Source organism: Mizuhopecten yessoensis, unplaced genomic scaffold (genome assembly GCF_002113885.1).
Source record: "Mizuhopecten yessoensis strain PY_sf001 unplaced genomic scaffold, ASM211388v2 scaffold1961, whole genome shotgun sequence".
Lineage (NCBI taxonomy): Eukaryota > Metazoa > Mollusca > Bivalvia > Pectinida > Pectinidae > Mizuhopecten > Mizuhopecten yessoensis.
Genome location: NW_018404308.1, coordinates 164,900 through 180,219, shown reverse-complemented (window position 1 = coordinate 180,219; position 15,320 = coordinate 164,900). Strand labels below are relative to the sequence as shown.

General features: G+C 39.1%; 2 protein-coding genes across 2 annotated transcripts; both read right to left on the bottom strand.

Annotated features, from left to right (window-relative positions):
• Nucleotides 1-1,863: 1,863 nt before the first annotated feature.
• Nucleotides 1,864-2,977, bottom strand: LOC110443928. The gene is made up of 2 exons (XM_021488385.1): nt 2,798-2,977; nt 1,864-2,754 (listed from the first exon to the last, which is right to left on the bottom strand). Exons 1-2 carry the CDS (start codon nt 2,975-2,977, stop codon nt 1,864-1,866), a joined length of 1,071 nt encoding a protein of 356 aa, XP_021344060.1.
• Nucleotides 2,978-3,801: 824 nt separating this feature from the next.
• On the bottom strand, nt 3,802-5,532 carry LOC110443916. The gene is made up of 2 exons (XM_021488381.1): nt 5,509-5,532; nt 3,802-5,244 (listed from the first exon to the last, which is right to left on the bottom strand). Exons 1-2 carry the CDS (start codon nt 5,530-5,532, stop codon nt 3,802-3,804), a joined length of 1,467 nt encoding a protein of 488 aa, XP_021344056.1.
• Nucleotides 5,533-15,320: the final 9,788 nt, after the last annotated feature.

Genomic DNA, 15,320 nt, shown 5'->3' with positions numbered 1-15,320 from the left:
TACCACCGAAGTAGTACTGATGCGCCGCAGATGTACTAACGATGTACTACCGTAACATCGGCAACGTAACGGTATCACTCCGCTATAGCTCCGGTCAACGTCGGCACATCGGTAGAACAACGGTGGCGCCTCGGTATAACATCGGCAGTAGCACATAGGCTCAAACATCGTTAGAACAACAGTATCACAACGGGAACGCCGGTATTGCTACGGTCAATTTTGATATTTCAAGTGTTTTTTCGCCGGAGCTCTGCCGATTTTCTCGCCGTTGTTGATTGTTTGCTCCGGTTTAGTCCCGGCGAGTTACATCGGTATTGTGTGACAGGCCTTTCACACGCATCCATGATGCCTGTCAAGATGTTAGTACCAATCAAAACTGGCACCCTGGAATTGTACCCTGTATCCGACACAACAAGTACATATGTAATAGCCCTGGCAACGATGATGTATGACCGTCGATCCCAGTCTCAATATCAGCCTTGATAAATCCATCATAGGGTAATATCTCTCCTCCAGCACATTCGATATCCAATATGTTGTAAAGGGACTGAGGTGGCAAATGGCTGGGGTAAGTATCCATGTGTCTAGTAATGCAGTGGTACAAACTCCTGCAATCTTAAGCTGTTCCTCATTACAGTCCCCATCCAACTCTGTAGTATCATTCGGAACATTAGGGCATTGTTGACTGATCATGCCTACTAGTAACCCTGGCCTGTAGTCATCCAAACCTTTAACGATATCCTGCTGTCCTCCCGATTCACTCGGTAATCACGCCTCATGTATTCAGATTGTCCAAATTTCCAGCAGAGTGGTCTATTCCCATCAGTATTTGTTCGATGTGGCACATCCTACCTACTATTCTGAATATGTTCCTCGGGTGATGCTTGGCAACCCTGACGTACTCCATAAGTGGACTGTCGACCATACACCTGTAACTGGGGATAATCCTATTCTGTTGTAATGTGGCCTTGTCCTTCTTCAATTTAGACTTCTCATAGGTAAAATCTTTTACCAAAAGCCTTCATTTCTTTAAAGTCATCACTGTGATTAATTGCTACTTTAGCAAGATTGTGCTTTTCATGTAAGGAATCTGCTTGCTCAATCTGTCGAACAGCAATACACAGCTTGTCATAGCCTAATATGGTACATGTATCAAACTTATGACTGGTGATATCACGTAACGACTTCTTAAGTCCTCGCCAGAATTAAGTACGCAACATCTCTGACACTTGTGCTGGGGTAAGTTCATATCTGGTCATAGCGTTCTCTAGTATGTCTTGAATAGGAAAATGAATTGGAGGTATCTCTCAAATTTTGGAGGTATTTTCATTTGTTTAAAAAATGGTTCACACTTCTCCTTCTAAAATACTGCACCAACTTAAATGATACTTCGGACACATAATACTTTAATTTAGAGAATGTGCATACAAATACTTGGCTTGAGCTTATCATTCTGAACTAATGTACTTCTTATTACACAGAATCCCTAAAACAAAATATAACAATTGGATAACCTCCCCTATTTTTGAAGTTAAGCCCGTTTGTTCAAAAGTGTTCTTGAAAGAAAGAAAAACTGCATTTCTTAGAGCAAGCTTCTGCCCTGGCGACAGTTTTAGTTAGGAAACTATTGAGATCCCCACCCAATGACCATGAAATGCATGGGGACTAAGTGTCTTGATCGAATCATGGAACGTGTCTATAACTGTGCTCGCTTCTGATAAAATACACTCATGCTATGTACCTATACAGTTGGTGAAATACTGCGAATCCATTGACATCATCAGCCGGGTCCATCAGTCTCTAGACGTTTCAACCCTTGTCCCGGAACGTCCTCGTGATGGTGGGTCGACAGTGGCGATCAACTCACTGCCCGTCAATGGATGGCTTCCAGTCTTTCTCCTCCCGTCTGTTCCACAACCAGCATGATGCGCGCTCGGAAGCCTCTGCTAGCCTGCGCACCGCCGTCTTGCGTGTCTTTCCAACTAATCCCACAGCCTGCAATGTCTTCCAGGCTGAGCGTGCCGGGAACCCTCTGCATCCGACCTCCACAGGAAACAGCCAAGTACGCCACCCTCGCTCCCTACATTGTTCCATGAGCTCCGTATACTTGGCTCTCTTTCTCTCATTGACCTGGTCGCACCGCTCCTCCAAGGGCACAGTCAGCTCGATGACTATAATCTGCCTGGATTCGGCAGACCATATCACCACATCTGGACGTATCGTTGTCTGTACCACGTCCGGAAACACCAATTTCTTCCCCAGGTCAACTCTCATCTCCCATGTCTCTGCCCCTTCAAGTATGCCAGTGTTGCCTGATGTTGCTTTCGTCTCCTTCTCCCCTGCTTTTACAAACCGGATGAAGGATGGTTTGTGCTTACGAGGTGGTCTCTTCTTCTTCCTTTCCACCTCAAGAACATCTGCCAATTCCCGAAGCACCTGGTCATGTCTCCACCGGTATCGTCCCTGTGTTAGCGCTGTCTTGCATGCCGAAAGGATATGGCCCATGGTCCCACGTTCTTGACATAGCTTACACTTTGGCTCTTCGACTAGCCCCCACAGATGAAGGTTCGCTGGCGATGGTAAAGTGTTATATACTGACCGCAACAGGAACTGGATCCTGAATGGTTCATAGCGCCACAGGTCTGTCCATGTAAGCTTTCGCTCCGGCAGCTTCCATTTCGTCCATGCTCCTTGAGAGCCCATTTCCACTGCCCTTGCTTTCCTGGTCCCTTCTTCTTCTCTGCGGATTTCTCCCTGTACCAGAGATCTTTTCTCCTTATCATCTGATCCTTCCTACGTCTGAAAATGCGTTGTCCTCAACCCTTGCCGGCCTAAGCAGGTTGCTCCGACGATGTCCCGGTGGCTTGAGAGCGCCCTCGGCCTGCTCCACAGACTGGCTTGCAGACCATTTCCTTCCTGTCCTAGTCTGGATTCCTGCATTTCTTATCTTCACGTCCTTTGAATCTCGCAGCGTCATCACTAGTCTGGCCTTTGTTACCTTGAACTCCTCCACCAACGATGACAGTGGGAGTTGCAGTGATGATGTCCGGCTGTAGAGCCCAATGCTGGAGAAGCTGGGCGGGACTTCAAGCCACCTCCGCAGGTAGCTGCTGATGGATCATTCCAGTCCACTGTTGTCAAAGGAACCTCATATAGCATCAGGGGCCACATGAGTCTCGGCAGCAGTCCATGTTGGAAGATCCATGCCTTGAACTTTCCTGGCAGGCCTGACTTGTCAATCTTTCTCATCCACTCAATTGCCTGCTTCTGCATGCTGCTGATGTTGCTGGTATCTTTCAGTGATGCATCAAACCACTTTCCTAGGCACTTGATTGGGTTGTCCGCAATTGATGGGATCTCTTTTCCTTGCACTTTCAGCTTGAACTGTTGTGTCAGTCGTCCCTTCCTCATTACCATGCACCTTGATTTTCTTGCCTTGAATTTCATCTTCGCCCATGAGACTACCCCCTCCAATGCAGACAGAACCCATCTTGCTTGGACATTGTGGTGGTAGTCACAGTCAGGTCATCCATAAAACCTCGATTCGATGGTTGGTAGATTCCTGATTCTGTCCTGGGCCCCCTGGTTTCCCGTCCTGCTGCCTTGATGATAAGATTCATCCCCATGACAAATAGAATGACTGATATGGTACATCCTGTCACTATTCCTTTCTCTATGTTTTGCCAGGATGTTGTATCCTCCCCGACAGTAAAGCGCACCTGGATTCCACTGAAGTAGCTTCGTACTATTCCCTGTATATGCTCCGGGATAAAGTAATGTTGTAGGGCTACTTCAATCAGCTCATGCGGTATTGATCCGTATGCGTTTGCCAGGTATAGCCACACTACTGTCAGATTCCCTCGGCTGGACTTGGTCTCTCTGATTAGTTGGCTGAGCACACTGGTATGCTCCACACAACCCGAAAAGGATACCTCCTTTCTGTACTGATGTGTCAATGTATCCATTGGTCATCATGTATGATGTCATCCTTCTTGCCAATACTGCAAAGAAAATATTGCCTTCAACACTCAGCAAGGAAATTGTCCTGAACTGCCCGATGTGTTTTGAGTCCTTCCCCTTTGGAACAAAACATCCCTCTGCCTTCTGCCAACATGGTGGTATCTTCCCCTTCTTCCACACTTTCCTCAGTAACTGCCATAGTCTCCTCAAAAGCCGTGGGCACTTCTTATACACTTTATAAGGAATTCCACTTGGGCCTGGAGCTGAACCAGTTCTTGCCTTCTTAACAACATCTTGGATCTCCTTCCAAGTTGGTTCCTTGGTGTCAAGCGAAAACTCTGGCGGCTCCTCTGCTTCTATCCGTGGACACTTCCCAAGTGGAATGCCCCTATCTTCATCTCCGTGCGTTTCCCTCAGGTGTTGCCCAATATCTGCTGTTGAACTTTCCAAACGGCCTGATCTTTCCCCTCCCAGCAGAGTCTTTGTAAAAGAATAAGGTTCCTTGATAAAGGACTCCCTCTTCCTTGCTCTATCCTTCCTTGCCTTCTTAACCTGCTCTGCTTTCCTGAGTCTTGCCAAGTTCTCTCTGATGTCGTCTCGCAGCTGATGTAATCCTATCCTCTCTATATCACTTGCCCTCCTGTACTGTCGTGTGACTGCTTTCAGTTCTCGCCTGAGTCGTTGGATGTTATCCTGTCTTCTATTCGGGATAATTACGTTCTTAGGATTTCTCTGCTTTCCTCCTAATCCAAATCGTTCCTTGCAGAATGTGTAGATGAAAGTTCCCATTGCCTCAACCTTCCTTTCTACGCTTCCCATTAGAGCCGACTCTAGGATGGTATGTAAGTCAGCATCTAAACTTCTCCAAGCTTCATTGTTGTTCATCTTTGGCCACTCTATCCTCAACCTTCGTGCTGGCTGTGTTGGATGTGCTTGAACACCCTGGTCGTGGTTTGTATCACTCAAGTCTGAATGGCTGACCTGTGACGAAACCGAAGCAGAGAGGTCCCCAACACTATGGGGTGCCTCCTGGCTGGGGTCCTCCTGCGTCTCACCAGAAATTACTTCTGAGCGCTGCGTCTGTAACTCCACAAGTCTGCACTTCACCCTTGCTTGATGAATCCTCAATCCCCGGATGTTCTTACACACCTTTCCGCACTGGCACTTTACTTCTGCTGATGCTCCTGTCAGCGTTGTTTGTACCAAACGAGTTTGCGTCCGTGTCCGTGTCGTTTCCGTTATATCTGTCCGTATAAGCCTTTCATCCTCCCCCCTCTCGGAAGGCTTTGGGGGTGTGTTTCTTCTTGTTGTGTTGTAGCTGGATTAATGATAGCCTGCTGGTATTGCTATTCCCATGGGATTTATTCTCTTGGTCATAAAATGCCCATGGAAATGGTAGAGACAGACAATCATATATGTAGTTGCTGGTCATGAAGAGATGGATACACATAGGCTACGACAAGAACTTTCAGGGTTCAGCCTTGTGTCTAAGATATATCGTTGGGTAGGCGAGAGTATTTCCATATTCTCCTGTTCGTTTAAGCTTACACTTCCACAGGGAAGCTTAGCCATGTTTAGATTACGTTAACCTGATGTTTCGATCACGTTGACAAGATAAGGGTGCGTGCCACTCGCTTTATGATATTTAGATCAGATAAATCAGGTAAGGGTGTGCGTCATTCGTGTGTGTTACATTTACATTACATGAACAAGCATATTAACATGCATCCCTTCTTTAGCTTAGTGAAATTTGACTGCGTATAAATGAGCGTCTACTCAGTGTGTGTCAAACATGGCGCCGGTCACGGTTCAGCGAGATAACAGTCCGATGGCAGTCATTGCTGGCTTTCTATGGAAACATGGCGCCGGTCACGGTTCAGCGAGATAACAGTCCGATGGTAGTCATTGCTGGCTTTCTATGGAAACACGGCATATACTCGGGATCCATTATGTCTAATCATACAATAAAGGGATGTCGACAAACTTATGCCATTGATGCATATTCAAATTTCCTTTAATATAATAAATGTATTTATAAAAGCATTTTAATTTCAGAATAATTGAATGAAAATAAAAGATAGGAAATCGGCTTGAAATATACAGTATAGTGGAAATATGGATAGGGCGGTAGTTTAGCCTGTAACTGACATGTACACGCATATATAGTTTTAATCAGAACACCATTATGTATTTAGATCTAACGTTAGATCTGCGGTTTTTTTTAATGTTTCCATTGGATTTTCCACTGTTCCTATTTATTATTAATAGCGAGCGCAGCGAGCTCTTTTTGTATCGTATGTGTGGTATATACATAGTTCAAGCAAAAAGCTATATATAATAACACAAAACGAAACTACAATACTATGCGATCTTTTTTCTTTGTATCGTGCAAAACGGAGTTCAAACTTGCGACGCTCTGATTGGTTATTAATAGATCAGAAGCTCAGATATCACCGTTTTAAACATCTCTGTGGGAATAGAAAATATGTTTCACATCGTAACTTATTTGCGTGAACTTTGCAAACGCATTCATTATGGTTTGAAATGTTTCTTTTTTAAAACGTTTTCGACGTTTTTGACAAATCAGGTTTCGCAATAAAAATATTTGCGGTTTGAAAGTCGCGGGCTTCAAAATTTGCCACATTTTGATAGGTTGAAAAGACCGTACAGATCAACTTCGCCGGGAATAGAAACACGGGAGGACAAGGGCCTATCCGATATCAAATAATCAACAAGAGTACTATGGATCGAATTTTACCAGTTTTGACCTCTTACAGACGGGTATTATGTTTGACTCAAATGCCAACCAAGTTTGTGTTTGTCACTCTTTCAACAAGAAAACAACCGTCGGCTTCACAAAAGATAGGCCTGTGCAAGTCTAGTCACTTCAGTGCAAAGGAGAACCGGTCAGACGAAGAGTTTCTTTGTTTATTAACGACAATGCTGGTGAGCCGCCTGAGATACATGTATGTACGCGCATGTGTGGGTTAAAGGTAAGTATGCGTAGCCTACTTTGTCAGTTCATGTCTGTGTCACAACACGAATCCCCCGTCGCACATACTGATATGGGTCACAGAACACATAATGCTGAGACCCATATCAACATAGCATATATAGTGTATTTCAGAGGTTCAAGATGAAAAGTCGAGGGGGATTCGAGATTCATTTATATATAATAAGGCGGCAATTGCTGGTAGTTTGTAATCGGTTAAGATGTACAAAATGTATTTAGACGTGTTGAAAAAAGTTTCTTTTTGCAAGTTNTTTCTTTCCGCTTAGAAGGTATGACATCTAGTTTTGAAAATTCTATTACCTGCCTACGTTATCAATAGACGTTCACAGTAATATTTAATACGATTTCACTGTTTATTTAAGCAGTTGGTCTTAATTGAAGTAGGCCTGTCATATCAATGTTTATGCCAGTGGGCGTAGGTTTCAGCTGTCGTTCAGTTCGATCACGGAATTAGATTAGAGCCGTGGTTCGACATACCGCTGTTTTTATGTGCAAAACAACGGTCATATTTTTGTGTACAATGAAGAACAATTATTTCTGTTTCTTTTTCACTTTTTTTCACAATGAGCAAACGTACACATAACTTGTCATAACTATTAAAATATTTAAATATGGGATGTTGGATGTGAGTCAATTGTGAACTGGGTGCAATGGGTATCTTGCATAAGTCATGTATGTTAATTGAAACTTGTTTCGCCGGCTGTCTTTGTCATTTCTGCCTTTTTATTTTATTAACCCACACATGTACATGCAATGTTTGTGGCAGGTATGCATAATATAACCAATCCATTACACTAGACACGTATTTTGATTTCAATCAAGCAGATTTGTACTATACAATTGTTCTAAATTTGATAACTGGTTATATAAATATATAGTTTACTAAACAACAGTATGAAACAGGCTGGCTAGAGTTTCCTATGATCCCAGCACTCAGACTTTTGACAGATTGATGTGCATGTGTTGGGCAAACATCTGTCTGTCAAAATTACAAAAGTCTGGTACTTAAACCAGAGGAAACTTTGGGACATAAGTTCACAAAACTGTAGCTATAGGTTATAAAAAAATGCAAGATTTAAGTATAAATACATTTTTTCAAATTCACATTGAAGGTAATGTGATTATCAAACAATATTTTCTTGAACTTCAAATTTAGTTACAGCACCAGTTTCTAAATTATGGAAACCTAAAACATTACAGTTAATACTATGGGGCATTGCATTGGCCACAAACTAATTTTCGTAAGAAATATTCTGGTGTATAACTGGAGGTCTTTAGAAGATGATGATGATGATGCAAAAGTGAAAAACTAGCATGTGTGTATGTGCATGTGAATATGTACTATTACTGGTAATGACATGTTTATATATTATGTAAAATCTCTGAAAAATAAGCAATTACAAAAGAATGCCGTTGAAAAGCTGGATCTAATAGACAATATGTCTTGGATGAAGAAATTCCTTTCTTTCTCAGGACAGCCATTGGTGAATTTATCTTTCATCCACATCTTGATTTGTGATTAATATTATTTGTGTGAAATACAAATGAAATAATGAAATAGCTGCCACTGTTCTATGGAAATTGTTAATGGCATCTACATTGAATGTGAAAAGCAATTTAATTTGTGCATTTATGCACTGCTAAAACAAAGTAGGAATAAAATTTATAGTCATAATTATGTGTGATGTATAATTACCCATCTGGTCTAGGACAGTGCACTTTATAAAGCATTTCCACCAATGCAGTTTACCCATATTTATTCAAAATTTTATACATTTAATGTTATCTTTACCATTAGATGTTTCTGGGGCTAGTTATATCACTATTGAAACAAAATCAAATACTAAAAAATCATTGTATGTTTCTAAATAATCATCTAAAAATATTTTCCTACATTTGTGTCGACTTGTTTTTATTTTGAGGTATGACAAGTTATTCAGATTAATTTATTTAACAATGCCATTTTGCTCTTTGCCATACAAAAAAATTGCAGTAAAATATTATCTCTGAGAATAAGTCGCCATATCTTGTATGAAATGAAATTCCATCAAATGAAAACCTTGATATAATATCAGATAAATCTCTTTGATGGTGTGAAATATGGTGCAACTCTTGGGAAAATTGCTGATACTTTTGGCATAATGATTGACATTCCCCATCAAAGAGGTAGTCCAAGTGTCCGTGAACTGCTGCAATCAAAGGATTCCCTTTGCTCATTGTCTTCTTACTGACCTGTGAATTAAGCTGCAACAAATACATTTCAAATTCGCACACATAACAAATGGAGAATCAACAATCTAAATATAGTTTTTCAAAAGAAAATCAAATGTGAAAATGACATGACTGTAAATAAGACAACAATATAGATCTATTTAGTACTACTGGTATAAAAGCAAATAGGGAAATCTCTACTTTATTTGAAGATGTCTCCGGCTAAACTACAACATCAAATCAATATAAAGATTTGATAAATCTATGATTAAAGCCTATGTGTAATTGTGAGATCTGTAATATTTTACATTCACACAGTCTATCACATTAAGTGGTCAGGTTAAATGCAGGAAACACGAAGCCATTTAAAGTTATAATTGCACAAGAAGTGCATTACACTGAAAACATATTTGTGACACAATGTGTGTATAATTCAAAGACATGACTATGTAGGGGATACATGGATTCGCCCAGCTGTAAAGGAGCAGTAGCTTGTAGGGAGTCATCTTTCTGCATATACTGGGTTCAGTATGAAATATAACAATTACAAATGGTAGTATGAGAGTCATTATAGTTAATAAATAATTTTTCCTTTATTGTCCTACTATCTTCCACCCATAACTTAAATATTTTATTAACGACATAATTGGATACTGGTTATCTATAGGAAAAAACTTAAAATATTTTGAAAAAGGGTCCAGTACTTTGCAAATAGATATGGTTAACACCTCATATGCTAGTACTAATATCAAAACCCGGCCGGCGCAATATATAAAAAAAATATCTCGGCGTCAGAATGCTCGTTTTGTCATCCGCAGTAGAACTGCTCGCTCTTGGGCTTTATCTGTTGCAGTCGTTCAACAACGCTGCAACTATCGATAGGTTAGCTTGTAAATTCGTTCTCGAGCCATCCGTAGGTCTGGCTTACCAGGCTGAGGGGTCACGCTTGAAAAAATATGATATTGCAAATGATAAGAAGTTAAAATGTCGTCTTTAGACGGAATAGTAGGTAGGTTAGTTGTTTGCATCTGTTCCCCATAATGGTAAACATGTTATCGGCAAATACGTCCTTAAACTGCCAAGATACAACAGCGCTCAATCACCACGAGTGACAGCACCGCCATATTGTTTACAAAAGTTTAACCACTTGACCTCTGACCCAAGATGGCGGCGGGAACTGTCAAAACAGTTGACCCATATCAGCATAGCATATAGTGTATTTCAGAGGTTCAAGATGGGAAGTGGAGGGGGATTCAAGATTCATTTATATATAAATAAGGCGACAATTGCTCGTAGTTTGTAATGTGTTAAGGACAATACATTGCCATGCTTTTTAAACGTACAAAATGTATTTAGACGTGTTGAAAAAAGTTTCTTTTTACAAGTTATTTAATCAGTTTCGTCTCTTCTATTTAATTAAAAACAACGAAACTTACAAAAAATGACAAACATCAAGCATTCCATTAAGTCTCCTTAATGCATATATTATATATATATGTGTGTGTATGTGAGGGTGTGTGTGTATGTGTGTTATGGACTGGGGTATGTGTGTACAAATAATTGTATCTGTATTTAATGAAGGCGTTAATTGCACTTATTTTTTTGTAAACAAATGATATATGGTTATAAATGACAAATGCATACTTGCCAACCTATTGATTTTTTTAAGGGGGAGAAGCCGTGTGCTCAAAATAAAATATTACAAAACATGAATAATTATAAAAGATGTGTATATGTCCCCTAGTTAAAAAAAACCCCACTTTAGAGTGTCAAATTGCCAATCGTCTTTTCAGTTGTTCTTTCTGATGAAATCATTAGGTATCAGAATAGTTAAGCAAGTTAAATTACTGGCTGAAAATGGTCAATTCTAGCACGGACTTAGATAGCAATCTAATTTCGTGGTCTGCCCTATGAGTCGAAAGGTGTTAAGGGGACGTAACTCACGAGATCTGGAAAAATAAGCTACACGTAGATATGATTCGTCATTTCACCAAGGAATTAGACTAGACCTAGGTCCATGACTTTGACTAATTTTTATATGTTTCCCTTTTTGAAACATGTGAAATAATCAGTTCTTAAATATGAAAATAAAAAATTGAATAACTGCTTACATTATACGTTTTAGTCAATTTTCAACCACGTGTACTTACAGATCATTGATGTATCTGGTCACACACTCTAATTATACTATAAACCACTGAGATACTTGGTCACAATCACTGGTAATAGTTCACTGAGTTATATGTACCTAGTCACGAACAGTAACAGACGCACTACCTGTGGACAACTGAGATACCTGATCACAAAAAATATAATTCACTGAGATACCTTTATACAAAAACTTACTCTAGACCACTGAGATCCCTGGTTACAAATCTCACTATAGACTACTGAGATGCCTGGTTACAAACACTTATCATATATCATTGAGATACCTGGTCACAAACACCTATATTAGACTATTGACGCAACATTTCCTCAGAGACCAAGTCCAGTCAAGATAAATATTTTAAAAAAAATATCACGTTTGTGAGGTGTTTACATAATTGAGTTTTTAATCAACTTATTAATTACATGTGGATCTTATCTGCAAGGGGTTTGAGCCAAACAGAGGTAAAATTGACTAAATTTTCAACGGTCTTCTTATTCAGACACAGAGATGCTATAATCAAATACTCTTCATAGATGGAAAGGTCCTGTAGGCCTGTTCCAAATTTATGAATATTTTGCTACCTCTGGATCATTCATTCCTCCTTGAGAAAGGGTTAATGTTTAAAATAGGGTTGGTCAGTAAGCAGGCAGCTTTTAATTTGTTTTTCATAATTTCATGGATCAATATATACTTACAGGGTAATAACAAATGTAAGAATTAAAATGAATTTCTATGCATTTCAATGGTTATAATTCTGTCAAGAATGTGGTCAGGATCCCATGACCATAACAGGAAGAAAGTGTATGTGATGTTTGCCGGACTATTAAAATGATCTTCTTGGATACAAAGTAGGTGATAAAATGTTCCCTAAGGTCCACCGGAAAATTTAAGGTAGGTCATGATCAGGTTATCCAAAGAATATGTAATCTTGTTGTTGGCCTTACTGTAGTTTATATTGGGAAATAACACTTTTGGGTATATTTGTTTACTCTCAGTCTCCATGGGAACAAAGTTGGTTGGAATGACTATCATGTGACTGAACTTTTATGGTATGAAAATTAAGAACCTGGCCCTTCCCTAGGGCCTAAAGGGAGGGGCCAAAGAGGGAAAATTGGCTGAAATTTCAACAATCTTCTTCTTCAGATCCAGATATGCTAGAATCAAACACTCTCCATGGATTGAAAGGTCCTAAGTCGCTATATCTGAAATTGTTATTTCATTACCCCCGTGCCAGTCATTCCTCCACTATATCCTTTTTTCCGGAAAATTGTCAGCGATATATAACGTATGTCAGACAATTATGTACCCACCATATATGATATCAATAATATATGTTGATCACTCCTTATATGAATTTCTCTCTATGAATTCAAAAAAACTTTTTTTGATTATATGAACTTTTTTTGTGTTTTTGTTTGATTTTTACATCACTACAACAAATAACATAATTGCATTACAACTCAGGTCCATGTATCACTTGTATAACTTGGTGAGATCACTGTTGTATATTTATCACTTCTGTTTTGTAATTGCAATGGTCCTGTTTATATCTATTGCAGCATCTGGATTCTGAAGATACTGGTACAGAGGTATGCTTTAGGATCAAAATATGTTCACGATATCATGCTTTCTTACATTAAAATGTAAATGATTAAAATGTTTTATCAATTGGTTATTCAAAAGGAATGGATATTTCAGCCATTTCTTTTCCAATATTGGAATATTGAGAAATTGAGTGCTGGTTTAGAGTTACAAAATGGGTATCATAATTACTAAATACTGATTGAGAATCATCTTTGAGCTAATTTTATTGCCTTTGCATGTCACCTACAGACCAGGTTACCGAACTATGTGCGCTCGCTTATAGGCAGTGCCTATTTCATATTAACGTACTAAACGAATTTACGATCATATAAATGTATGTTATAAATGTTGTAAGAAAAGTTAAACTTGTTAAGTTAAGTTAAGTTGTTAAACTTGTACCCCGATCCCTTTGTGTAAGTTAACGATATTTGTTTAAAAATGTAAATTAACTCTATATATGCAGTTACAGAAACAGTCGTAACATTAAGTTTTCTCTTTCAAGAGTTTCAAAAGGATCCAATATATTTGGCTTCAAATATCTTCTTTATACATTTTAAGAAAAGGCTTTGATGATAACTGAAGTACATGTTTGCAATATCCAAAACTAAAGTAGGGGTTATCTTTCTTGTGATTGACTCAGATGTAACAAGCAGTTCACATGTATACATGTGTTCATATTCAATAAGCCCCCTAATAGATGCTGTAGTCACCCTAATTTTTTTCATCTGATAGGTCATATTCAAAAACCTCAAGTAAAAATTGGAACTAATACATGCGATTAAAACATAGCCAGGTTAACGTAGTCGAAAATAAGTCATTAAGGCTGACATCTTCATAAATATAGTTTTCCGGTCTTAAAACATGTCCATGTCTTTTTGCGACATACATGCTCAGAAATGACATATATTAATTGATTGATTGATCGGTGTTACGTATGCTTCACTACTGAGAAGTTAGGTTATCCAGCAGACGAAGAAAAGACAGGAACATGAGTAGAATGGGTACAGTATGTAGTGAAGGGATAGAAAAGGAGACAATATATACTTTAAAGATTTTATATTTGTCTTCTACTATCTGTTGAGAGAAATTCCGACCTCAAATCAAGATACAAATGTGAAAGTTGCCATGCGAAACCACTACAATATTTCAGCAGATTATAAATAAGAAAACAAAGGCTATGTAACTTTGATCGATAAATGAACTTTAGATGATTTGCCATTTGAGAACATTCTGTGATGGCATTTATTGATTACGTTATCAGATGATTTATCCGTTGACACAATCATATACATAGCATACAGTTAACCGAGAATCGTTAAAACATCTTGGTTAGGAAGTGAATCACATTCACCGTATTCTCACTGTGCTCATGGTCTGTCGTTGTCTTCCACATAACTAATCAGTGTCTCAAATTTATATTCAAATTAATAGGAGCGGTCTATAGTTACTTTGGAACTTAAATGAAAAGCTCTGAAAGTGTTGAAAAATATTGACATGGCCAGTTACAGCATGTCCAGGTGGACCAAGGTTCTATTAAACACTGAAAAGGGAGTTATTCTAAGGTCATTTAAATTCAGCTGTTGTAGCGTTTGCTTGTTGTTTGAAAAACTGGAAACAACGGTTAATAGTAACTGTAAATAAATGATAGGAGTAATCTTGTATCTGAAATGAAGTGGTATGTTATAGCTTCGAAAGATATAACTGATGCTATTGGCATCCATCCCCATGCTGGCAATACGACTTTTCTAAATCAAGGAGCATTGAATTGGTATATCCAAAAATATCAAATAATACGTGCAGTCTTAAAACAATTGAATGACTTGGTTCGGACGTATTACCGTTTATTAGCGTAAAATATCCACTACTTCTGTTAGTGAATTAGCTTAAGAGTTTCTCAACACTTTTATTATAAATTGATGTGGTAGACCCAGTATTTGTTCAAATTAGGGGATCAAGTTTAACCGGCAACAACAAATTACTCTTCGTGTTTCCTTGTCGTTATGCTACTACTTGAGCTTACTTACGAGATGATAATAGATTTACCGTGATATACATGATACGGGAGGGGTGTTAGGGGCAAGGGAGCGATGTCGGGACATGTAACAAAACTCATCATTATCTGTTTATTACAAATAACGTGCTAATTAAAATCTGTGTAAAAAATCAAACCCCGTGTCACTTGTTTCCTCCTCCTAACCGAATGCCGTGTTATGTATCCACTAAATAGTAATTACAGGGCAGGCAAGCTAATGTACAGAAGGAGTAGATTCACCTTATTTAAATACGACAGGACGACATCCGACTCCTTGACCTCTACTTCAGGTCAAAGTGGACGTTTGATCGCTGACCCGCAAGAATATAACGCTCTTTCGTGTATGGTGCCTAGGTATCGTATATCTG

Bases quoted from the DNA above. Each gene is read 5' to 3' on its own strand.
- LOC110443916 (XM_021488381.1), bottom strand. From the start codon at position 5,532: ATGGCTAAGCTTCCCTGTGGAAGT. The intron at 5,245-5,508 runs GTAAGCTTAAAC...ACACCCCCAAAG, and splicing joins CTAAGCTTCCCTGTGGAAGT to CCTTCCGAGAGGGGGGAGGA.
- LOC110443928 (XM_021488385.1), bottom strand. From the start codon at position 2,977: ATGACGCTGCGAGATTCAAAGGACGTGAAGATAAGAAATGCAGGAATC. The intron at 2,755-2,797 runs GTAGGAAGGATC...TCTCTGGTACAG, and splicing joins AGGACAACGCATTTTCAGAC to GGAGAAATCCGCAGAGAAGA.